The sequence below is a fragment of the Ictidomys tridecemlineatus genome, chromosome 15 (assembly GCF_052094955.1).
Source record: "Ictidomys tridecemlineatus isolate mIctTri1 chromosome 15, mIctTri1.hap1, whole genome shotgun sequence".
NCBI lineage: Eukaryota > Metazoa > Chordata > Mammalia > Rodentia > Sciuridae > Ictidomys > Ictidomys tridecemlineatus.
Window position 1 is genome coordinate 7,119,195 of NC_135491.1, and position 2,392 is coordinate 7,121,586.

At 50.9% G+C, this 2,392-nt stretch overlaps 1 protein-coding gene across 1 annotated transcript in view; it reads right to left on the bottom strand.

Moving 5' to 3' along the window:
- Positions 1-1,118: 1,118 nt before the first annotated feature.
- Positions 1,119-2,392, bottom strand: part of Ppp1r15a (protein phosphatase 1 regulatory subunit 15A) — a 3,574-nt gene continuing 2,300 nt past the window's right edge. Inside the window, exons 2-3 of the mRNA XM_078031680.1 lie at positions 1,935-2,392; positions 1,119-1,574 (exon numbers count right to left, since the gene is read on the bottom strand). The exon at positions 1,935-2,392 is cut by the window's right edge and continues 1,237 nt beyond it. Of these exons, the coding sequence (XP_077887806.1) occupies positions 1,200-1,574; positions 1,935-2,392 (833 nt within the window). The 3' untranslated portion in view covers positions 1,119-1,199. The remainder of the gene's footprint in view (positions 1,575-1,934) is intronic.

Sequence of the window (2,392 nt, forward strand, 5' to 3'; positions counted from 1 at the left end):
GTCTTCTGTGCCTGTGAGTTTAGAGAAAGCATCCCAACATGCCTCCTCCTGCTTGTGTGTGTGTGTGTGCGGGGTGGGGATTGAACTCAGAGCTGCTTTACCACTGAGCTACATCCCCAGTCCTTTTTATTTTTTTATTTTGAGACATGGCCTTGTTAAGTTACTGTGGCTGCCTTTGAACCTGCAATCCTCCTGCTTCAGCCTCCTGTGTAGCTGGGATTACAGGCGTGAGCCACCACCCCAGCACCAATACTTATTAGATACTGCCTGCCTGTTCCGGCCTGTGCTCTAGGGAGTGGGCTGTGTAGTAGCACCTATTCCTGCCAGGCTCACAGTCATCATGAGAGAAGGACCGTAACCAAAAAAGCAAAAGTTCAGAAAAGCTTATACAGCCGCAATCTGTTAGTTCAGAGCAGGGCAACTCTAAAAAAGTGCCACTCATACTACATGTGCAGAGTCAGGATAAACTAGCTAAGGGGCCTGGTGGGAACATTACGCAGCAGGCAGAGCTCCCCAAAGGCCTTGAAGGTGGACTTGGGGGACTGAAAGCTTTAATTTGGCAAGAACCTAGGGATCCAGTAGACAGGGGGAAGGTAGAAGGCTGGACCTTTGGTCCACCCTTGTTTTAACTGGACAGATCCTGTGAGCTCAGAGAAGGGTTCTAAGCTGTTGATATAAACTTGTTTGGGTAATTAAAAATATGAATAGTGAGCGTGAGCTCACTTTAACAACGGTGAAGGTTCCTACAATCCCGTATGACATGTAAAATCCCATAAAGTGTATAAAATTGTTAGATATGTTGCCCTTCGCACACAGGGCTTATAAATATGAAATCAGGCAATGGAAAGTTTTGAGGAACACAGTTAGAGAATGTAAAGGCCATAGAGAATTAATTGGACCTTAACACAACAGGGAGGCACAGATAACTGAAGCTTAACTTTTTCTTCTTTGGGATTGGTGAGTCAAGCCTCCAGCCCTCTTGGGGAGATGACTGCCCAAGTTTAAATAAATTTAGGCAGTTGCCAAAGAAAATCTACAAAACCCACCAGTCCTTCATACTTATCCCTCCAAATCAGGCACCCAGGAAGATACTGTCAGTACACACACAGAGACATTGCTCACTACAAATCAAAAAGCTTTATTCCTTAAATAAACCAACACTTTAAAAAAGTTAATAAATAACATGCAACCATTTGGTCTTAGCCACGCCTCCCAGTGAGATTCAGGCTAAGAGCTGGTGCTTCCAAAGAAGGGGTATGAGGGGGTGTGGCCATAGCCTGACTCAAGGGCGTGGCCTGAGCCGGAGCCTCCGAGGAGATCAAGGGGAAAAATAAGGTCTGGGTAGAGGCAGGTAAGGGGGTAAGAGAACTGGGTGCATTCCCAAGGCGTGCCCAGGCTCTTGCCCGGGAGGCAGGGGTAAGGCAGGGACCTAGCTTTTCCTGGGCCTGGGCGATGCGGCGGGCAAAGCGACTCCGATCCCGAGCGAACTGTTCCCAGGGGCCCCGGCGGGCAGCCTGGGCCGGGCCTGCCCAGACAGCCAGGAAATGCACGGTGACCTTCTCAGAGAAGCGCACCTGAGGACAGAGAGACAAAGATACATGGAGACACAAGGTTCCAAACAGAATCAAGGAAAAATCAGCTGCACAAAAATGCTTGCTATTTGCCTAGTCACCTGCCTGTCAGACTTCCAAATGACTCACTGGAGAAAGATGGCGTTCTGGGGCTGCCTCCTCCTCCCACTGGGGCCCCAGCCTCTTACAGAGGATTGCAAGATGATGTGCATAGTCCTCCCAGAAGAGTTCCTATGCAATCTGCTGCAATGTTCCTGGGACCCAGGAGTCCTGGCCTCCAGCCCTTCCCCACTAGACAAGAGTTCCAGCTCCTAGCCTTCTCCTCCCTCCAAATAAAAAAAGATCTGGGCCCTCAGCACCCACCTTTCTGGATTTTGGGGGAGTTTCAGGGTCTGGATCCTGGGTGAGGGTCTGTGACAACCTGAGTCGTCTTTGTAGTCTGAGGGGCAGCTTAGGAGCAGTCCAGGGAGGTGGTGGTTTCTCTCCAGGTAGGTAGAAGGCCACTCTGAAGGGGCTGGTCTCAGAGTCTCCCCATTTCCCTTCAGCTTCCTCTTCCTCTGTCTCCTTTCCTGGTTGATATAGCCAGCCCCTGAGGTGGGCACTCTGGGCCTGAAGGGAGGGGTGCTGGCCCCAGGCAGCTGCTCCACAGTCCTCTCCTTTGTCCTCACTCTGCTCACACTCATCTTCCTCCTCTGTGTCCTCCCCAGGACGATATACCCAGGCCTTCAGGAGGGCACTGGTAGCGGGGGTGGGAGAGGAAGCCTCAGCTTCTCCTTCCTCCTCAGTTGATTCCCAGTCACTGTCCTCATCTTCCTCTGTGT